The sequence below is a fragment of the Vanacampus margaritifer genome, chromosome 6 (genome assembly GCF_051991255.1).
Source record: "Vanacampus margaritifer isolate UIUO_Vmar chromosome 6, RoL_Vmar_1.0, whole genome shotgun sequence".
Taxonomy (NCBI): domain Eukaryota; kingdom Metazoa; phylum Chordata; class Actinopteri; order Syngnathiformes; family Syngnathidae; genus Vanacampus; species Vanacampus margaritifer.
In genome coordinates, this window is record NC_135437.1 from 17,971,514 (window position 1) to 17,991,727 (window position 20,214).

Genomic DNA, 20,214 nt, shown 5'->3' on the forward strand with positions numbered 1-20,214 from the left:
TTTAAAAAATAAAATAAAAATAGTGTTTGGGAATCATATGATGGAGGATACACCTGCACAACCTAATAAGATCCGATTCACCAAAAATGTATACAAGTATCCTTACAAGCACAAACATGCAGTAGCTCACCGTGCTGCAACTGCAAGGAGGTTCTTAGCATTGGCTGCACTTGGATCTACGGACAGAGACTTGGCAGCCAGCAGAAGCTTACTGGATGCCATTGAGATGTTCTTCAGATTACCAATAACTTGGATCTGATCGTCCCTGCTCTGCAAAGCCAACAATAAGAAAAATGTGATTTTGAAGATCCGTTCCAAACTGTATTAGTGTATATGTAATCAATGTTATTGTAGGGATGGGTCGATTATCGGAATTTCGGCATCGGTCTTTTTAAAAAAAAGATGAAGGCTGATAGGCGATCAATTTAAAAACTGGGTTAACTTCAGGGAACTATATATTTATATATTTATTTTTTACTTAAACTATCTAATATGTTGACACTGGGAAACACTCTGGTCTTGAAAACTTGAAATTTTGGAAAACCTTAGACTGTCGAAAACTTTAGGAAGTTATTTACTTGCTAGTAGTGATGTCAATTAGTGTGTTCATTTTGAGTTAATTTAAAGGTCTTTTAATGCCACAATTTTTTTTTAAACTCGCAATTAATGACCGCCCCTTACTTGGAAAGCCTGTACTGGGGGAACTCCAGTCGCAACGCAGCAAACACAACATTTTGCGGTAATGAATTTAATAATAATGCATATATTTGTGGAGACTGGGGTCAAGTTGTATTTTACAATTTTAAAAATGTCCAGTTTCACAAGTTACTTCTTGTTTAAGATTAGATGGCTCTTAATATTAAAAGAAAAATGCACAAATGCAATAATGCCATCTAGTGGCAGAAAAATTACCTAAAAACAAATCAATATCATACTCATTTTTTTTTACAGTACATCTTTTAATTTTAACTCAATTTTATGAATTATATTGAAATTACTGTATCAAAAGATACAGATACATTTTTTTCAATTTTTATGAAAACGTAGAAAAAAAATATTTGAGCGTACATTTTATTGTAAATTTTGAACAGATATAAAATTTGTGATTAATCGTGAGTTAACTATTGAAGTCATGCAATTAATTACAATTTAAAAAATGTAATTGCCTGACACTTCTACTTGCTAGCTTTTAAGTTAACTGAAGACATTCTGATGGCCTTAAAAGCTTCCTGCACTTTTTGTTAGACTTTTAAAACAAAGCTGTCTATTCTCTATTAAAATTAAGAAAACAAAATCTGTTATTGTTTTTGTTTTTTTAACAAACATGCTTAATGACATTTCAACAAAGCTATGGAGTTGGTTTAATTTTCAATTTTGGTACCAATATTTTCCCTTTTACTGCAAATTAATATCGTCGCCATATATAATTTATAGGCCTCCTTGACTGCTAATAATCGGTATCGGTAACGGCCCGGACAAAAAAACATATTGGTCTTTTACTAAATTATAGACAAAAGCTATAGTAAGGAATGGTGACATTTTGCAGATGATGTATTTTGGGGCCCCCACCACCTGTTTCCTGTCCGAGACTTATTAAAGCTGGAGCATCATGCTACACAAGATAAGATCCCTGAAGATATTCCCACACTAATGAACAAAATAACCAGAACATGAACATCACAAGATCCCATTATAGCTGGCTCTCGGGCAAAGAAATGTGCCTAAGTGAATTTGATTGATCTAATTATAAAACAAATTGAATAGTTGGTAATAGAGTGACAACAATATGACGACTCCGGTTTCACGGAGTTTTGGGGTAGCGGATTTTGAATGACAATGCAGCAACAATAGAACCCTGACGAGACTGTTCAGATGGTGAAACGTACTTGGGTGTGTCCCGCCATCTCAACACCAGCATCCAGGAACTCATCAAAGTCTTGACTGAACTTCCCGGAGGCGGCGGCCAGCTGGCCGCTCGTTCCGCGGGAGGAGTGAACGACCTCGCCTGCCGAATGGTTGAGCTCAGCTGCTGTATGGTTCAGATCAGTCTGGGCTTCCTGGAATGTCTTACTGCAGAGAGGAAGCTTCAAAGACACATGGCAAAGGCCATCGTGTAGATGGCGTTATTGGATAAATAAGTGCAATCAATCTTCAATAAGGAGGTAAGAAATTAGAAGCTTTCAAGTGCAACATGAAAAGAAATTCAACAAAATTGGAGCAGGTCTCACAATTTCCACCAGCAGCTTCTTGCTAGCTTCTCCGATGCTCCTGAGAGCCATGTCAACATCCTTCTGGCCCGGCAGGCAGTTCACGCAATTATTCAGCGAGTGCGACACAGCTTTGGCCACCTGAAACACCGAACAATCACCCGTTTACCGGACGACCATAAGTCATTCCCTTTTTTTTTTTTTTCATCATTGCTCTCTTTTATTTTATTTTATTTTAATTAAAATTGTTTTTTTTTGTATATGTACGTGCGTGTGTGCGTATTCGTTAGTTCACCTAAAACCTATTAAAAAATCCCATACCGTTCACCTAAACCGAACACTTCCAGCCAGTCGCGAGGCCGCCAGGAGACCCGAGGAAGGACCAAAGGACCATAAGTCATTCCAACAACGCGCCGCATAATGCAACGTCTGTGAAACATCTCAAATGCAAAATAGGGCTCTCACAGTGCAAATCTAATCTGTGCCATTAATTTATGTAGCTGTCACAGACGAATGCCAGACAATATGTTTATTCCCTGTAGGGCCGTAAGGAGAATGTTTTACTCTAGCGCTCCGGAGAGAGAAACACAAGGCAGGTGACGCAGAATGAAAACAGCTCCGCATTGGCGTTGTAATAATTGCTGTGGGAAGGAGAAATGTTCACACTTTAGAGGAGATTGCAACCGACTTATTGCGATAGTTCTACGGTAGTTGAAAAAACTAAAGTGTAAACGAGGCCGAGATTGAAGACATGTTGAATATTAACTCATTCACTGCCATTGACGGTTATAGACGTCAAAAATGCATTTGAACTATTTCTATTAGTGTAACATTTTTCCACTTTTGTTAACAAAAGTCTGAAAACCTATAATGTTTTTTTTATTGTACATTTAGAACAGATATGAAATTTGTGATTAATCGTGAGTTAACTAGTGAAGTAATGCAATTAATTACAATTTAAAAAATGTAATCGCCTAATTAAAAAAAGATAATTAAAAATTAGGGGCATCGGGCGATTCAAATGTGTAATCGCAATTCTAAATGTACAACAAATTTTTTTTCCTAGGTTTTCATACTCTTGTTAACAAAAGTGGAAAAAATGTTAAACTAATAGAAATAGTTCAAATGAATTTATGGCAGTGAATGAGTTAAAAACACAACCTCGGTGCTTAAATGAATGCAATTCACTTGATATGTGTTTCCCAAGAAGCTAACCGTAAAAACGATATTTCACAATGTTATTATCATAAGACCCTGAAACAAAAATCTGTCATAGAGTTTAGACTCAATGTGTTTCAAACAGTGTGACAGCTAGAAAGAGTGCATTAACAACAAAACAATGGCAAATGTCCATCATCCTGACATGTCATTGCCACGGATTCAAATGTCAATTAGTGCAATCAGTGTGCCATCAACTACTTACAGAAAATGCTATTTTAATTATAAGTATTATATAAACATTCAGGTCTTCACACATATGTATTACTATTCGTTATTAAGCTTCTTAATGTTATTCCTCCAACAAGTTATTTTTAACCCCACAAAATTCCTCACTCATTTCTGAATTGGCGGTTAGGGTTAGGATTTAGTATTAGGGCTTGAATCGTTCCCATTCCAAATTCCAAATGTTGAGCTCCTACAATTCACCTTGCCATTCAATCTGATATACAGTATTTCACCCGCTCAAAACCTTTCAACATTCCACATAGTTCTCCATTTTTGACCCCATTCATTTCCAATTACACATTCAACAATTTGTTCCCATTCTACATTCAAAATGGTCGGCTCAAGCAGTTCACCTTGGGAACGATATATTCTCCAACATTCGCACAAACCAAAAATAACACATTTTCACCCGCATATTGCACATTTTTCACCAACATCATTTCACCTAATTCTACACAATTTTTATTTTTTCATGTGTTTTTTTTTTCTGGAGAGCTCAGTATTGTTCATTCGGCAATTTTACCGATTTGCCATGTTATCATCATTGCTCTCTTTCTTTGTTTTGTTTAAAAAAAAAATAAATGTATGTGGGTGAGAAAGTGTATGCGCGTGTGTGTGAGTGTGTGTGTAATTCTACACAATTAAATACATATCATTCAACATCATTCCCTATCATTCAATTCTAAATTGTTCAATATCATTCAATACCATTCCACAAAATTCCATATCTGTCAACATTCCAACTCATTCAATACCATCCACGTTTCTATATTTATTCATTCAGCCTCTCAGCCGTCACACGCAATTTATCCAGAAATTTCAAAACTGAGTCAAACTAATTAATTTTCCATGAAATGATGAGTACACCATATAACTGTAATTAAAAAATTAAAGCTACAAGTTGAATACTTTCATATCAATGTACTGTGTAGGTTCAAGTAGCAAGTCTTTTTTACTCCTCTCCTTTTTATATCACTGCAATCTCATTAATGCATGAGGCGTAATGTATGTTACCATAAATATACGTCGTCATACAGCTGCTTAATATGTAAAGCACACCTTTGATAACCTCTGCTATGATTACTTCCAGCATGAAAAAACATTCATACCATCGAAACGGAGTGTAATATGTCATATGATCCTGCAAGGTTTTTTTTTTGCACCTGTGCAAGTCGCTGCTGACTTTCAGCATCTCCGGGATGTACCAGGGCCTGATGGGCCTCGTGGATCAGCATGGACGAGCCCTCCATGACACATTGGGCAGAGTCCAGCATTGCAGCTGCGGCTTGAGGCTCTTTAGTGCTTGCTGCAACTCCTCGGGCTGCTTGTGCCAATGTCCTTAAAGCCTGCGCTGTTTCTCTGGCGGCCACACCTGTAAACAAAACACAGGCGTGAGGGAATTGCAGCCAGGTCTGTTGAAATTGTTGCGGGAAATTTAAATATTTTTGGAATAATGATAAGCAAAATTGAGAAAAAAAAGTAAGAACATTTATTTAAAAAAAAAAAAAGAGGCAGAAAACCTTTAAAAAGTAACCATGAAAATGTACAAAACAAAATAAACATTACCATAAAATGTCTTTGGAATTGCCCCAAAAAATACAAATAATAATAAATTTTAAAAAAGGCAGAATTTTTTTTTAAATATAAAATGTCCAAAAAGTAAAATACACATTCAGTAGGAAGGACGGGTGTGCTACTGACACAAGATCTAATATATATATATATATATATATATATATATGTATATATATTTATTTTTATTTTTATTTTTTTTAAATACAGAAGCGCTCCCAAGTTGTCTTAAGCCTGTCAACTCAATTTTGAGTGTGTATCAAAATCAAGCAAACTCAATTAGTTAATGATCTTTGGTCTTACCTACCTTTAATTATGACCAGATTCACATGTACAGTATATATCATGAGAAGAGTTGCAACAGCATTTCACTTTTTTTAAATGGGTTGATAGGATTTAAGCAAGACGCACAGAGGCTTGCCTATTAAATTCCCACAATCACAGATTTGCACAAAAACAACAAGCCTTCAAAATAAAATACCCTCTACGCCCAAATGAATCTGACGTTATTATCAACATGGCCTCACATGGAAGATGCTCTTAATGTATTATACATACTAAAAGAATAGCAGGAAATTGCAGCAAATTGCTTTAACCAGCCAAGAGGAACCATTTGCTGATTGAATGTTAAATCTAGTGAAAATAAGATTAATGAGTAGCCAGCAGCACCCTGGGTCACAGCGAGATGAGCTGCCCACGAGCATTCATTGTTAGGAAAAAACATTCTCGAAGACCTCATGCCTCCTGTCAGATCCCCAGTGGGACTGAAAAAAGGCAAAGCAGGCTTCGCATAATTCTGTTTAACTCATTCACTCCCAGCCATTTTCACTGAAACAATCCCCATCGCTCCCGGCTGTTTTACTGGATTTTGACTGATTGTGCAAGGCCCACAGAATATTTTGTTCTTTTGCTATAAAAACATGGAACCAACTAAAAGAAAGATTAGAGTCTCTTCTTTCATCAGGAAAAAATGTATATTTGTATCTTGTTCTTTTTTGCAGCAATTAGTATTAGAATATAGCTAAGTTTCATCATTATTCACAAACCTGTTCAAAACACTGGAGAAAAGAGCTTGTTGCAACATGGCCCCGGTTGAGCTCTAATACTCTGCTGCCACCTGCTGGCCTTCTTTTGTAATAACTACCATTGCTTTAAGCGAGCTCTTCATGTCAGAGGCTGCATCAAAGCATTTTGTATGCTGTAGCATAAAAAAAAAACTATAAATATGTCTTTGGTAAAATAGAACGTATTTATACGTTTTTGGGAGCAATGGAGTTAACAGAAAATAAGAAAAGTTGTATTTTCTTGGAAGAGTTTAAAGAATAAAAAAGAAGCCGGGAATTGTTACACTGATTCTGTCTAACCTAACCTTGACATTTAGACAGATTTCAATTTCTTACCTGTATAATGCTCATTGCCTTGAGCAGCACAAGTCAGCAGTTGTGCCATGGAAGAGCCCACAGCCTTGGATGTGCTTCCCAAATCCTGAGCACACTTCTCCAACTGCGTGAACAGCCCGGGCGCCCAAAAATAATCTCAATTAAACTGGAATGACCCCATTTGCGTGCTTTCAACAATTATCTTTACAATACGACTTCACTGATGGGCTCACCGATTCCCCAGGGAGAGGTTTGAGTTGGCTGTCAATAACGGACATCTTGGCATCCTGCAGCTCGCATTTGAGCGTCTGGACCGTTTTGAGGGCCGAGTCGATCTCCAGGGGACCGCACGCTTCATGGGCCTTTAAACAATGCGCAGATGTCGCCGTTAATTGCATGCTGCCCAACCAGACAGGATGCCATCGCGTAGGAAAATGTTGAGCCTATTTGCTCAGGATGAGGTCAGATGACTGAGCACATTGAAGTGGTGACTGAGAACAACACGGCGAGATAATGCTTGCGTCCGATAGATGTCAGGGATACCTTCTGGGCGGCTGTCCTGAGCTCTGCCAAGCAGGTTGCCAGGTTCTTGGCACACTGACCCAGTTGCATGGCAGCAGCTTGGTCAGCCACCGTCGGAACGGCTGACTTCACAGACACCACCATTTTGCTTCCGGGCTGAAGAAGAGCAAGATCAATCGCACATCGTCAACGGAAGCGTTTCAAGAGTGATTTTTCTATGATGTGACTGTACGAAGGAAAAAGTCAGACCTGTAGGAAACTCTGGCTGGCCATGATGAGGGCAAGCTGGGCTCCAAGTTCTTCGGGTTGGGCTTGGCTGCTCCTCATGCCTTGCACCAACTGGGGAATGCTATCTGCTACTGCCTACATGTGCACACGCGGGTTAAAGTGGAAGTTAACCTTAAACATTTCTTGACAATAATATGTTATATGTGACCTCACGAGTCTAAACATGACATTCCGATAAATATTATATTTGTGGAATATGAGTCACGAAGCAAAATCCAGTCCTTTTTATCTATCTCAGGGGGCGGCCATTTTGCCACTTGCTGTCGACTGAAGATGACATCACAGTTGCTCAGGGCTCAGGTAACAACCAATCACAGCTTAGCTTCAGAATACAGCTGAGCTGTGATTGGTCTGTTGGATTGGTTGTGATTGTTACCTGAGACCAGAGCAACTTTGATGTTATCTTCAGTCGACAGCAAGTGGCAAAATGGCCGCCCCCGTGATGGATAAAAACAGCTGGACGTTGCTGCTTAACTCACATTCCACTAATGCAATATTGACCAGAATACCATATTTAGACTAGTTGGGCTGCATAGAACATATTAATGTCAGAATTTATTTTCTGGGGTTGACTTCCCCTTTAACTATAGCAATGGTTCTCAAACTGATTGACACCAAGCACCGCCCGAAACACAGGATTGGCTCTCCAAGAATCACTCTATTGACAAACAGTGAATTTCTATGGAAAAAGTGGTGCACATGCAGTTGAAATCTTTCTTGGATGAACATAAAATGTCTTGGAGGTTTTCCAGTCATGTTTTAAGATGATGCATAGCACAAAGTCAGCCCCGTTACAAGTTTTTAATGACATCCACTGGCTGACTGACTTTAAAGGGATACTTGACTCATTGAGCCTTTTTTAGCAGTAAAAAGTCCAACTTCATTCTATTTCATGTCCAATTAATACCTTAGCGACATATTTTTTCTATTTGCTGTCGACTGAAGATGACATCACCTGTGGTGAGGAAGTAAGTAACGACCAATCATGGTTCACCTGTTTTCTGGGTTTGGTCAACAAACTGAGCCATGATTGGTTGTTACCTGCTTCCTCAGCACAAGTGATGTCATCTTCAGTTGACAGCAAGTTGAAAAATTAGTTTTTAAAAGGTATTAATTGTACATGAAAAATAATGAAGTTGGACAAAATTATAACTTTTTACTGTTGAAAATGGCTCAATGAGTCAAGTATCCCTTTTAAGTGGTTTAGATCCTACATGGCTGACATAACTTTTTGTGTTGGTTGCTTTGAGTCCTGCACTGCCACACTTGCATATGGTGTTCCACAGGGTTCAGTTCTGGGGCCCCTGCTATTTTCATTGTATCTGCTGCCCCTGGGTTCCATCTTAAGAAAACATGTTTTTTTTTTTCCATCCACTGCTATGCGAATGGCTGCCAGATTTATTGTTTTAACTCTCTTGCTGACTCGTATGAATAATTTCGCTCCACGAATAGCACTTTGTATGCAGCGGTGGTTGTTTTAAAATGCTGTATAAATAAAGTTGAGTTTGACATAGAAGTTACGTTCCTAAAGTTGTATTATTACAAAGAAAAAGATGACATTTTCCAAGCATACAGTCCAAATCTTATGAGACAAATTTCTAGGTACACTAAATGAAGTTATAATCACATGAGAGAAATATATATATATATGGCAAAGTTGTGATATAACGGGGGAAAACAACACCCCAAGGTTTTTTAGAAGCGAAGTAGTACAGAGAAAAATAAATAAAAAAGTAAAGACATACTACAAGAAATATAAAATTCTACAGCATCATGACTGAAAGATCACACGCAAGCAAAGCATGCAGATATTGTGTATTTTATAGCTATAAAAATAGTACGGCTTGTGTTTAGGCGTTCCACATCTGACAGGGATTTTAACAGAGCGCAAAAAAAGTGTGACCATCATACCTTGCAGCTGTGTACAAGCTGTTGATGGGAGACCGTATTTTTGTTGGAAGCCGCGGCATTTTGCGCAGCTGCAATTGTTTGAGTAGCAGCAGCCGCCGCCTGCTTTGCTGCTATCTGCACAAGTGACACAAAGATTACTTGGGGTTAATAGAAAATGAATGTTAACAGAAAAAGTAACCCGGTAAAGGGTTTGGCTCCATGCTGTCATGTAAGCCAGGGCTGTTATATCTAACCAAACAACCTATTCTCATAAGAATTTAGTCGGAAATCTCCCAGACATGACAGCGCTCCGTTTTCCACAAATACAAGTGGTTAGATTTTCATCTGAAATCTTATGAGAACTCCAAATGGAACTGAAATGCGTCTGTGCTGTCAAGCATTTTTTCCACAAGATAATGAGCACTGCTTTTGTACTGCAGTTTCCTTGGCTGTCCTTCAGATTAAATATACTATATATACTTCTTAGTTCACATTAATTAGTTGTCACCAACTTTGAAGCGATGACAAGAATATGACACCCTGCAGTGAAGTGATATGGAGGCTTAATTTATCCGCGGTAAAACATTTGCAAGCACACATACATAACACATGCATGGCACCGTTACGGAAGTGACCATTAGCGCTATTACCGTGATGTACGACGTCTGATCGCTGGAGCTGAGTGGCTCAACTCATTAAGGGTAATCTGATACCGCGGGCTAAACACAGGTCTTCGCAACCGCATGCATCATTCACACCGCAAATGAGATTTCTATCTCACTATCGGGAAGAAAATTCACCTAAACTATAAGAGCTTGGGTCTATTTGAGCTTCTAATGTTTATATTGCAGGGCCGGATCCGGCGCATAGAAAGGCAAATAAGAAGAAGATGCAAACCTGCTGACACGTTTGACTCACCTCCAGCCTGCTGACGAGCTTCTTCTTTATTGCATTTTGAGCGGCGGCATTAGTGGCGACACGCAAGCCCTCGGCCGCCTCTCGGAGCCGCTGCTGCTGGTCTTCATTCTCCGGGTAAGCAGCCGCCCCCTGAGGGTGCGTACACACACATTTAAAATGAAGCGCTGGCTTGCTGTATGTCAGCTTGAATCAGATCTTGCCGATAAAAGTCACAATGGATGCTACAGCAGTACCGGTACGTTGCTTTTCTGATGATGGCCGTTGCCAGATTTCCTATCCTACAATTTCATTGCTCATTTTGAAGATTTTGACAGTTTCACCTGAAGTGTGCAATCAGGGGCTGAAAACGCATTTAAAGCAATAAAAAGTTCATTTTGGCTCGCACAGCTAAACTAAACGTTTTAGACTAAATTTTTTTGCTGTATTTAGTGTATTTTAGCATCCTGAAGATGATTCCAGAATTAATTTCATTGTGCTTATGCCCATTTTGAAGATTTTGACATTTTCACCGTAAGTGTACAATCAGGGGCTGAAAACGCATTTAAAGCAATAAAAAGTTCATATTGGCTCTCACAGCTAAACTAAATGTTTTAGACTCAAATTTTTTGCTGTATTCAGTGTATTTTAGCTTCCTGAAGATGATTCCAGCATTAATTTCATTGTGCTTATGCTCATTTTGAAGATTTTGACAGTTTCACCTGAAGTGTGCAATCAGGGGCTGAAAACGCATTTAAAGCAATAAAAAGTTCATTTTGGCTCGCACAGCTAAACTAAACGTTTTAGACTAAATTTTTTTGCTGTATTTAGTGTATTTTAGCATCCTGAAGATGATTCCAGAATTAATTTCATTGTGCTTATGCCCATTTTGAAGATTTTGACAGTTTCACCTGAAGTGTGCAATCAGGCGCTGAAAACGCATTTAAAGCAATAAAAAGTTCATTTTGGCTCTCACAGCTAAACTAAATGTTTTAGACTCAAAATTTTTGCTTTATTTAGTGTATTTTAGCATCCTGAAGATGATTCCAGCATTAATTTCATTGTGCTTATGCCCATTTTGAAGATTTTGACAGTTTCACCTGAAGTGTGCAATCAGGGGCTGAAAACGCATTTAAAGCAATAAAAAGTTCATTTTGGCTCTCACAGCTAAGCTAAACGTTTTAGACTCAAAATTTTTGCTTTATTTAGTGTATTTTAGCATCCTGAAGATGATTCCAGCATTAATTTCATTGTGCTTATGCTCATTTTGAAGATTTTGACAGTTTCACCTGAAGTGTGCAATCAGGGGCTGAAAACGCATTTAAAGCAATAAAAAGTTCATTTTGGCTCTCAGGGATGTGGCAATTAATGTACTGATTAAAAATGACCCTTAAGCAGCATTCCACCTGCCGGGAGCTTATTAAGAGCCATGGATTCTGCCCCCTTATAAATGGGAGGTGAAAATATGATGGCAGGCAGAGTGTGAGCAGCTATGCCAAAAATATGCAGTAAATTAATGAAGGCAATACTGCAACTTGATTTAGCTCATATTTAACACAGCATTCAATCTGGAGTTACAGGCCATAACATTATTAGGGAGAGAGAGGAAAAATAAAAAGGTATTGTTCTTCAATAGATTAAGCTGATAATGAGAGCTGTGCTTTAATTAGGTAGCCACTTCATTTTCCTTTCTTTGGTCCTTCCTCGGGTCTCCTGACGGCCTCACGACTCTGGCTGGAAGTGTTCGGTTTAGGTGAACGGTTTGGGATTTTTTAATAGGTTTTAGGTGAACTAATGAATACACACACACGCACATACACATACTCACCCACATACAAAAAAAAAAGAAAAAAAAGAGAGCGATGATGATGACAAATCGGTAAAATTACCGAATGAACAATACTGAGCTTTTTTTCTAAAAAAATAAAAATAAATAGGTAGCCATTTTGAAGTGAAATTAGAAAAACGGAAATGCGATGAAAATCAAATCATCAATCAATACATTAGTAAGAAAAAAATAAAATAAAATTGTACCTTAGCCGCCTCCACCATTCTAGCTGTGGCATCAGCCAGGAGTTTAGCCGCGGCTAATAGCTTCTTGGAGTTGTCAACATCCACTTCTGCCTCGGCGTCAGACCGCATGGCGTTGACCAAGTCAGAGGTGGCTTGCGCTAGAACCCGGGCCTGACGCACCATCTCACCTATTAAGGAACAAAAAACTTGCATTTGTGCCAGGTCACTATAGGATTTAGTACGAGTGAATCAAGACATTTGGGAAAATATACTTAGTTGGAGCCATTTGGGAAAGGTCTTTTTCTGTTCCAGCAAGACTGTGCCCCACAGCGCAAAGCAAGGACCATAAATGAATGCTTGAATAACTGTATAGAAGATCCCTGACCTCAAGCTAACAGCCTTCTCGTTCAACATCAGTGACCTCTGACTTCACAATTGCTTTCCTGGAAGGTTTTATTGTACTTCCTTTTTGTATGTAGCTATCACGTCTCCACTAATAGATACATATTTGACCCTCTAATATGAGGTAACTATAACAAACATCTCTGAGTATGATGCAACGTTGTTTTACAACATCGTTAACCACAACAATAGGCTTATAATACTTCAGTATATGTGAGTATCTCTCTTTGACGATGAACGCACAGCTCTATGTTGATGTAAATTGCACGTGAAACTAATGTTGTGGGCAAAGCGTGCACGCAGCATCTCCCCACACATGTGCTATAAAAAGCCATGTTTCCCAAACGCCCACCTCCAGTCGGAAATCACTCACCCCCCTCCTTCGAGAGACTAGACAGTGAGATGTTTTACAGCCTACATGTACAGCCTTGGAGAATATAGATTGCTTGGCGAGTATAAATCACTGTTGATTTGTTGTTGAACAGGTATATTTGGGGAAAAAAATAAAACGCTTTGTTCTTGAAGGTTAAATGCCTTCCCCTATTCAAAACACAATTTTATTTTATGAAAAGTTTAGTACTAATGCTTGTATATAATTTTATAGTTTATAGTTAGTAGTTACATTATTTTTATAGTTTAGCCACTGGAGCCACATGTGGCTCTTTCGTCCCTGTCCTGTTGCTCCCTGTGGATCTCTAAAAAAAATAAATGGCAGAAATTATTATTATTTTTTTCTTACATATTTTAAAATTTCAGATAAAATATTCTTTAAATTATTTAGATAATAATCGGATAATAATAAATATTCAAAAAAAGAGTCCAAATTTGTAAGTTGTCAGAAAAAGATACGAAAGGTCGATTAAAAAAAAAGTTTTAAAAAATTCCTAAATATGTCAAAAAAATTACCACATAATGTAAGCAAAATTGACAAAAAAGTAAGAACATTAAAAAAAAAAGGCAGAAAACTTTTAAGAAGTAACCATGAAAATGTACAAAACAAAAGAAAGATTTACCATAAAATGTCTTTGAAATTGCCCCCCCCCAAAAAAAAGGCAGGAAAAAAAATTAATATTAAATATCCCCCAAAAAAAGAAGAAATCCTGAAAATTACCAAAGGATGTACACAAATTTGCAAAAAAAGAATACAAGTCAGAAGATGTATTTGTATAAAAAGGCAGAAAAGAAAACATTTAAAAAGTAACTATAAAATGTCCAAAAACAAAAGAAGAAATCCCCAAAAATATCATCAAATGTCCACAAAATTGCCAAAAATTATATCAAAATTGATAGCAAAAAGGCAGAAAGAAATGTAAAAAAATAGCTATGAAATATCCAAAAAAGGAAGAAGAGAGGCAGAAAATGACCATAAAATGTTCATAAAATTGCCCAAAAAGTAAAAAAATTCAAACAAAGACAAAAGACAGAGAAAAAAAAAAGGAATCTCAAAGTATTGGATTTTGCATATTTTCTATTATGGTGCAGCTCAAATTAGCTGTTGGGCCCTCAGTACAGTAGACTAACACTAACACTATTTCGTTCATCATAATGTTGAAAGCTATTGCGGCTACAGACAGATTTTTTTGTTAATTATTTGGCCTAAGATGGCTTTTTTGACAGTAAAGGTTGCTGAGCCCTGCTTTGGCCTTAATAGTAATTTATGCAAATGAACCCCACATCCAGCCACAACCTCACTTCTGGATACCCACCGGCATCACCCATCGAAGTAAAAATATTTTCGGTGACATTCATGATGGTGTCAGTAGCCTGGTCGTAGCGTCCGATGGGCTCGCCGCAGCTGGCGTAGTGGCGGACGTGCTGCAGAAGGTCGCTGAGGGCCTGGCTCACCACGCCGGCCGCTGCGCCGACCTGCTTCAGCAGCTCGCCATTGTCGCTGGCTGAGCGGCACGCTTTGACGCACGTCTCCACAGAGCGGTCCACCAGCTTCCCTGCCTCCACGAGCTGCTCCTGACACACGGGGGAGCTGATGGTTGGACTTACCACCTGCAACAAGTCGGAAGAATGCAGGAATGCATTAGGACAATTTTAAAAAAGCGTGTTTGCCTTCTGTCCTCAAAACCATTCAAAAATGATTATTTTTACATGCTCGATCACTGCAATTATTTTTCAGGATGTCCTCTACCTACTTGGCTGTGCAGCCCAACAACTTTCACATCATTACCTTGGTGCAGGCTACCAGCTGTGAGGTGGACAGTGCACACTGAGTGGCGGCCGCAATCACGCGGTTCTGCAATATGGTGTCCTCGGCCACCTGGGCCACATTCTTGGCCTTTAGAACCAACATAGCAGCTGCATTGGCCACTGCCTTGGCCAAGTTCATCAGCGTGTCCTGCAATGCAGGAATGGAGAGATGAGAGGAAGGTGTTGCAATATTTATCTTCCTCATTGTACTGATGTACAAGAGAAAGAAAATTCTCCAATAAATCACATCTAGTTGTATATTATGGTCAATGCAAAAGAAAGGAAACCAGTAGACAATAATATTGTGTTGAAATGTCTGGGTTACAGCTGAAAACCATCCATGACACAAAACTACATGAAGTAATAGTCTAAGAATAAAGCATGGGCTAATTACATAACCATGCATTGAGTTATTCAGACTACGTAGTCCTGTTTGGCCAGCATTGTCATAGGAACAAGGAGTGGGTGTGGTCCAACCTGGAACTTCTCATCAGTCTCGCCCTCCCCCATGTGACGGAGCAAGTCCCCGCTGGCTTGTCCGATGCTTCCTGCTGCAGTCAGCACAGTCTGCCTGGACTGTAGGGAGATGACATCATCACGTTCAGTACGCTAACTTGGACTACACACACTAATGCTACCAGCAGGGGTCACATTCCATTTCAGAAGAAACTTTAAAGTCCTTGTAAAGTAAAAAAAAAAAAAAAAAAGTCTAAATTTGACACTCTATAGAGAAGAGTGTTGGGAACAACAAATGTGAATGATGAAATAATTTTCATCAATTAAATAAAAGAGGGCTTTAAAAAAAATCCTGGAAAAAAATTGTCATAAGGCTTTTTCCAATTCGAAACCACGAGGCGCTCTAAAGTGGCCATACCAGCTTGAAGCCTAGGTCCACCTGCTGGCTGTCATGTCTGACTTACCTTTTTCCCCACGTCCTTGCTCTTCCACTTTTCTCTGCATGCATGACGTGTGTGCACTCATGGTGACAACGAGGCACTCTAAAGTGGCTAAACAACCGAACTATCCAAAGTGAAGTGTTCAAATGTGTATTAGAAATACATTTTTGAATTTACGTTCACATCTGGCTGTTACGTCTGACTTTTAAAAAAAAATTCCCACATCCTTGCTCTTCCATTTTTGAGGTGCGTGCACTCATGGCAACAACGAGGCACTCTAGCGGCAAAAAAAACAAAAAAAACGGGTGTCTGAATTGACTTTACAGGGTCTTTAAAGAAAATGTAAATGCTGTTTGCCCATGTCTCTAAAATAACAAATAGGTGCCTCACCTCAGTGGCCGCGGGCTCAACAGCTCTGAGCAGATCTGACACCGCTCCTGCCAGCATCCTGGCAGCACCCATGAGCTTGTGTCCACTTCCCATCTCATCGTCCATTAACGCGGCAAGCAGCTTGACGCCCTTGGACATTTCAGTCAGGTTGGAGGAGATAGTAGTGATGGCGCAACCAACCGCTGTGTAGTCAGTTTCTGTGGGCTCACCTGTGGAGGGAAGTGCACCGCCACTGTGGTTCAATGTCAAACTAGTACACAGTGCAGAGCATATGTGATATGTTGTAGCACAGCGCCACTTATTAGAGTTACAATTGGAGCAGTCAGTGATGTTTCTATTGAGATAAGTGAAATCGAGGGAGACGTTGCCTGTGAAGGAGCAAATCTTCGATTTGGGTGGTGGAGGAAGTGTCACCAAACAGATGGTGAGGGAAGATTAAAACCCAGCAAAAAGGCTGGCAGGAACTTGACTGGAATGGTGCCAAACCACATGAGGAGCAATGAGATGCACTGCCTAATCTCCAGAGCAATACAATTTACTGTATGTAATAAAGGAAAATGTGAAATGTTCCCTTGTTAGAGGAAACTTCAAGCCAATCATCACTGAATTTATTTATTTTTGGTTAGTTTCCTTTTGCTTCGCCGTTTTTAAAAATCCTGAATTAGATGCTTTATTACGGAAGCGTATTGCATTCACTTGAAGAAAAAAAAAAACCCTCCTGTTTTCCTGACTATTTTTTGGGGGGAGCATTGTTATTTTGAGTATTTTTTAAAATTGTTTTTTTGAATATTTTCTTCTGTTTGACTGAATTATTTTTTCTGTCAATTTCCCCCCCAAAAAACAGGCTGAAAAAAATTATTCAGAAAAACAGAAAAAAAATATTTTTTTTAAACAAAAAAAAACTTTGTAAAAAAAACAGGGGGTGGGAGTATTCAATAAAACAGAAAAAAAATACTCCAAAAAACAAAGCTTCCCCCAAAAAAAACAAAAAAACAAAAAAACATGACTTTTTTTTTTTTTTCTCAAGTGAATGCAATATGCTTCGGTACTTTATGGGCCAAATCTCTCTTTTTTCCCTTCAAGATTTGGTTATATTATTATTATTTTTTGAAATATCAAGAAAATACAACTGATTCATTGAACAATTTGAGGAGGCCTGCGAATACTGTATCTTTCAGGATCAATTTCCTTAAAGACCTAAAAAACTACTTGATGACTGGAAATAAGCAGCTTTCAAAATCCACATTTCACCTACAAATCAACTACAGCTACAATTATGAGAGTAATGATTACCATGTAAACACACTGAGTTACATCAGGACCAATCAGTGGACAACAACAATTGAAGTGTGGTATACACTGGCCCATGCCTGTTTATTATACAGTATAATCTGTTTATCTGCCCCCCCCCCCCAATAATGCACTATATGACAAGCAATTAAAATTTTTTGAATGAATTAATCGCACAATTTTACATAATTAATTGCATTTAATCACATTTTCTACAAGATTTATAACTTAAGTAAAATATATTGGAATTAATGTAAAATCATTAAAGAGAAAGTATATTTAGATTCAAATACTTTTTTTTTATAGCTTTAAAAGCATCTTACTTACAGTATATCCACAAAACTTCTCGCTTACAGGTTTAGTTCTGCCCATGAGCAACCGCACTCCAGCAGCGTCTATTTGCAATGAATTTGACTTTGCAAAGTGCACAAACTACTTTAGTATTCTCCAACATGTGTCCAAGTTTGGTTGCCCATGTGAGCAGAGTTTATAGGCCGCCACAGGAAGTAAATAAAGAACACAGAGCTAATGGAGTTATATGCGTTTTTTTAATGATTTTTTTTATATATCTGGACATTTACCTGCAGTGAGATTGACCACAGATGCTGTTCCAGCAGTGATGGCATCAACCTGAGAGTGGATTTCATGTTTGGATTCATCCACTTTATTCTGAACCCAAACCCTGGATGCCTTTTAGTGGAATGGAAAAGAAAGGGAGCTTTAGACACAGTGGGAGACCCTGATCCCGTATAAATGTTGGGATTGTTACTGAACATTTGCGGTTAATACCAGAATGCATTAAGAGGAGAAAAAGTAGAACAGAGTGAGTTGAGGACATGATGGGATATTGTGCAATCATGGGCAAAACATTTTTCATAGGAAATGTACTCAATGGACCCTTCATTAAGTCCAACTGGTAAAGCATCTCTTAAAAGGGTGGTTCAGCAATTCAGCTTTTTTTTTTTTTTTTACAAAACTGAGCATTAATATTTTGTATAGGCCGAATTTTTTGATATAGCTCTTGTATGGGATCTCATTACACTGCACAGGTGGACCTTCTTTTGAGTACGTGAGTGTGAAGCGAGGACGCACCAGGTCATGGCCAAGAGGAGGCAGATTATCGACATGTCCCAGGTCAGCCTGGGCCTGCTGCACGGCATTCATGCTGCTGTTGATCGTCCCCATCAGGGCCTGCTGGGCCAGATTCTGACCACAATAAAAGATACGCTTTGTGAAGAAAAGCCCAGCACTATATGACCTCGATGATAAACGATTACTGTATGTACTCACTAGCGGTGGCATGTGTCCTCTGTGCATCTGTCCGGTGGTAATTTGTTGCTGGGCAGAGGGCATGGTGCCTACATTGAAATTGTCAGGGTTGCCCGCGGACCCCGAGCGAATAATACCCGGAAGGGCTACCGAGCCGTGCTCCACCCGACCCACCCGGTTGAACTGTTGCTGTAAAATGGTGGACCTTGAGACAAAAGAGAGATGAGACATCAATTTGCTGCTATATAACTGCTGTTAGTTGTCACTCATGCTTGCTCTGTGTGGTCATTGTTTAGCCAAACGCGGAATGGAACGTCCTCAAACGAGCTGTCACATAACGGCGTCTTATAAAGAGTGTAACAACTGAAAGAGAGGGGCTGAAAGAGCTTCTTGTAAACACTTCAGCTGTAATTAAAACAATCCTTACACTAATGGCTGTTGCCATGGCGAGTAAGCATAGTCAGACAAATTATCATACCGAAAAATGAACATTTTCCTCCTTGGCGCCAAATATGACTTTTGTATTCATGAGTTTTTTTTGTTTTGTTTTTTTTAGAGAGAGAGAAACAGCAATTTGTTTGGTACTGAGAACATCGAGTCAACTGTCCCGAAAGCAGCAGGGGCATGATGCCCAATTCTACCGGAGAACCCTGTGGATTTCTGGTGAATACAAATTTCCAAGTGTGTGTGTGTGGTCTTGTTTTTGCTACACAGTGGGGCCAACATTTGGGGATTTTACAGAGTTGTGGGGCCCAGCAAAATGGCCTTACATGGACAAGTTTGGACCTCTTTTTGAGGGTCAAGACTTGGTTTTAGAGTTTAGGTTTGAATTGGGTTATGGTTTAGGTTAGGGTAAGGAATAGGGGTAGGCAATCATTTTTGATGGTTGGGGTTAAGGGGAGGGGCTAGGAAATGCATTATGTCAATGAGATGGCCCCACAAAGATAGTAAAACAAACTTGTGTGTGCGTGTATGTGTGTGAGAGAGTGGGAAAGAGCGCAAAACAAGCAATGCATTAGTTTCCGTCAGCTACTAGGGCACATGGGAAAACTGGGAGAACCGGCAACCAGCTGGGAAATGAAAATGACTGCATAAATCTGTTTCCAAGAAGTGATGTCTTAACCTTTGTGATATCTTAACCTCCAAACGTTTTTTTCTTGTGTAGAAAAATAATAACATAGCGGCTTGTGCAATGACTTTGCAGGGATGATGAGATTTTCTTCTATGCTGTAGCAATCCCTTAGTCGTCAACCTTAACCGTTTCTTGACAATAATATGTTATAAGTGACCTCACTAGTCTAAACATGACATTCTGATTAATATTACATTTTTGGAATATGAGTTATGAAGCAAAATTTTAGCAAGCTCAGTGGGTGACCAATCACAGCTCACCTGTTTTCTGAAGCTGAGCCGTGATTGGTTGTTACCTGAGACCTGAGCAACTGTGATGTCATCTTCAGTCGACAGCAAGTGGCAAAATGGCCGCCTTCTGATATTGATAAAAATGGCTGGATTTTGCTGCTTAACTCATATTCTACTAACGCAATATCAACCAAA

At 38.9% G+C, this 20,214-nt stretch overlaps 1 protein-coding gene across 6 annotated transcripts in view; it reads right to left on the minus strand.

The window, feature by feature from the left end:
• tln2b (talin 2b) overlaps positions 1-20,214 on the minus strand; it is a 119,395-nt gene that overhangs the window by 36,550 nt on the left and 62,631 nt on the right. For all 6 annotated transcript variants that reach the window (XR_013294352.1, XM_077567340.1, XM_077567335.1 and 3 more), the window contains 18 exons: positions 18,679-18,862; positions 18,481-18,594; positions 17,970-18,078; positions 16,099-16,307; positions 15,290-15,388; positions 14,793-14,960; positions 14,320-14,614; positions 12,233-12,399; positions 10,223-10,351; positions 9,326-9,439; positions 7,376-7,489; positions 7,148-7,282; positions 6,838-6,966; positions 6,626-6,728; positions 4,817-5,025; positions 2,229-2,348; positions 1,887-2,084; positions 131-270 (listed from right to left, as the gene is read on the minus strand). Coding sequence is in view for 5 of the 6 variants with exons in the window: in XM_077567340.1 (XP_077423466.1) it covers positions 131-270; positions 1,887-2,084; positions 2,229-2,348; positions 4,817-5,025; positions 6,626-6,728; positions 6,838-6,966; positions 7,148-7,282; positions 7,376-7,489; positions 9,326-9,439; positions 10,223-10,351; positions 12,233-12,399; positions 14,320-14,614; positions 14,793-14,960; positions 15,290-15,388; positions 16,099-16,307; positions 17,970-18,078; positions 18,481-18,594; positions 18,679-18,862 (2,736 nt within the window). In the remaining variant the exon portion in view is untranslated. The remainder of the gene's footprint in view (positions 1-130; positions 271-1,886; positions 2,085-2,228; positions 2,349-4,816; positions 5,026-6,625; positions 6,729-6,837; positions 6,967-7,147; positions 7,283-7,375; positions 7,490-9,325; positions 9,440-10,222; positions 10,352-12,232; positions 12,400-14,319; positions 14,615-14,792; positions 14,961-15,289; positions 15,389-16,098; positions 16,308-17,969; positions 18,079-18,480; positions 18,595-18,678; positions 18,863-20,214) is intronic.